The sequence below is a fragment of the Cyanistes caeruleus genome, chromosome 3 (assembly GCF_971803275.1).
Source record: "Cyanistes caeruleus chromosome 3, bCyaCae1.hap1.1, whole genome shotgun sequence".
In the NCBI taxonomy this organism is placed as follows: domain Eukaryota; kingdom Metazoa; phylum Chordata; class Aves; order Passeriformes; family Paridae; genus Cyanistes; species Cyanistes caeruleus.
Window position 1 is genome coordinate 61,970,491 of NC_141703.1, and position 2,237 is coordinate 61,972,727.

The 2,237-nt window shown below is 45.1% G+C and overlaps 1 protein-coding gene across 1 annotated transcript; it reads left to right on the forward strand.

Moving 5' to 3' along the window:
• The first annotated feature begins 1,292 nt into the window (after window positions 1-1,292).
• Window positions 1,293-2,237, forward strand: CYSLTR2 (cysteinyl leukotriene receptor 2). The gene has a single exon (XM_023923076.2). The coding sequence runs from the start codon at window positions 1,293-1,295 to the stop codon at window positions 2,235-2,237; it is 945 nt and encodes a 314-aa protein (XP_023778844.2).

Below are 2,237 nucleotides of genomic sequence, written 5' to 3' on the forward strand. Positions count from 1 at the left end.
GTCAGTCCAGGGCTTATATCCATGAAATGGTCCTTGGGAGCCTAGCCTGGGGTTGTGCTTCCCATGCTTCCCATCTCAGTGGGGCCAGATAAAAAGAGGTTCAGAATAAGAGATAGGATGCAGTCATGTACCATGGGCACATTATCGCTCTCACTGGGGAAAATTAAGTTCCTTTTCCATGTGTCTGGAAATGCCATGTAGTTGTGGTTTTCAGACAAAAAATTTCTATGCCCCATCTTTAGAATATATTGGCAGATACAAAGACAGAATTGCTCCCACTGCCAAACAAGAAACAATACTGACACCTTTCTTTGAAAATGCTACTAGCTGAAGGACAGATGAGATGAGAAATCACGAGTTCAGAAAAGAAACAGACACAAATGAGAAAAAAAAAAGAAAGTATTATTTAGAGTGTTTTAGTGGTGAGTGGTTTTTATTTGATTGAATTATAGCCTCACTGGAGGAAAAATGCCTCTTTCTGTGAGCACAGCCCATTTTCTCAAAGGCCATTTTCATTAGGGCTGCAAATGTGGGCTGCCCTGGAAGCTGCAGTGTGTGTGGATAACTGACTGGTGCAGAACAGCTGAGCACAAAAGAGGTTAAGAAAGTGTAAATATGAAGCAAAGGCCCCACAAAAAAAGAGACCTAGAGAGCCACCAGAAGCTAACAAGAAAGAAGAAATACAGTGCAAGGAGAAGGGACTTTAAAAAGGAGCTGTGTTTGCAGAGTGTTTGCACAGTGTTTAAAGTCAAAATGTCCTTAATTTTTACATGTATCAAAATCCTCTGGTATTGCTCTGGAAATACTGCCAAAAACATACCAGAAAAATTTCCCTGGCTCCAAAAGACAAATTCAGTTCTTTTGGCTTTCCATCCAAATTTGAAATGCAGGCCTAGCAGTGGGCAGTGATTTCTTTTCTGATCAGGTTTTGATGTTTCCATGGTAGGTGACTGGGGACTCAAAACTTCCCTGCCACAAAATGACTGACAGCAAGTTGGCTTGTTTTGCACAGACTTGTCATTAAAACACACACATAGCACCTCTAAAAGGCAGCACTTTTACAGGCTGAGACAACAACCAGCTGCTGTAATACTGAAACTCATTAGAACTTACTTGGGGCTTTGTGTCTTGAGATGTGTATTCACTGGAACATCACAAGTAATTACTCATTAATGAACCCTTACTTCCCACTGTTGTCTGCATCTTGCAATTTCTGCCCTCTATGAAATAGTCCCAAATAGCCAAACTCCCTGCCCAGCACTCACACCACTTCTTTCCACTTTGGCAGAAAAATGGAGACGCTGGCTCAGACTATGAATATTTCCAAGGTGGCACCGGATGACAGCTTCACTAACAGCTCCTCCAACTGTACCATTGACAGCTTCAAACAAGTAATTTATCCCATCACGTATCTCTTTACCTTCTTCCTGGGTGCTGTTGGAAACAGCCTCTCCATTTATGTTTTCTTCCAGACTTCACAAAGGACCTCGGTAAACATTTACATGCAGAACCTGGCTATTTCAGACCTCATGTTCGTGAGCACTTTGCCCTTTCGGATCTCATATTTCCTCTTGGGATCACGTTGGGTATTTGGTGATATCCTCTGCAGGATCATGACTTACACCTTGTACATGAATATGTACTGCAGCATTTACTTCCTCACCGTGCTCAGCGTGGTTCGTTTCATAGCCATCGTCCACCCGTTCAAACACAGAAAAGTGACCAACACGAAGTATGCCAGGATAACCTGTGTGGCCATATGGATCTTCGTGCTGGCAGCTGCCAGCCCTCTGTTAAACAAGGGAGTCGCTGGCTACAGCAACCCAGTCAAATGCTTGGACCTCCACCCCTCCAGCACGCGCAGCCTCCTCATGATGAACAGCTTTGTCCTCGTCGTGGGCTTCATTCTGCCCTTCTGCACAATCGTGTTCTGCTATGTCTCTGCCATCAGGACGCTGCTCAAGTCCAGGGCTTCTCCGAGCAAGAGGGCAATGTGTCACAGGAAGGCGCTGTTAACCATTGTCATCAGTCTCATCCTCTCCCTCATCTGTTTCCTGCCGTATCACATCCTGAGAACTGTCCACCTGATGGCCAGCAGCTGCAGCCAGGCCAGCCTGCACAAGGCGCTGGTGGTCGCTCTCTGCCTCGCTGCCATGAACAGCTGCCTCGATCCCTTCCTCTATTACTTTACTGCTGAAAATTTCAAAGCAAAAATCAGAAGTTTGTGCTGCAGGTAG

What these genes read in the sequence shown, in the direction of transcription:
- CYSLTR2 (XM_023923076.2), top strand. Translation starts at nt 1,293, where the DNA reads ATGGAGACGCTGGCTCAGACTATGAATATTTCCAAGGTGGCACCGGAT.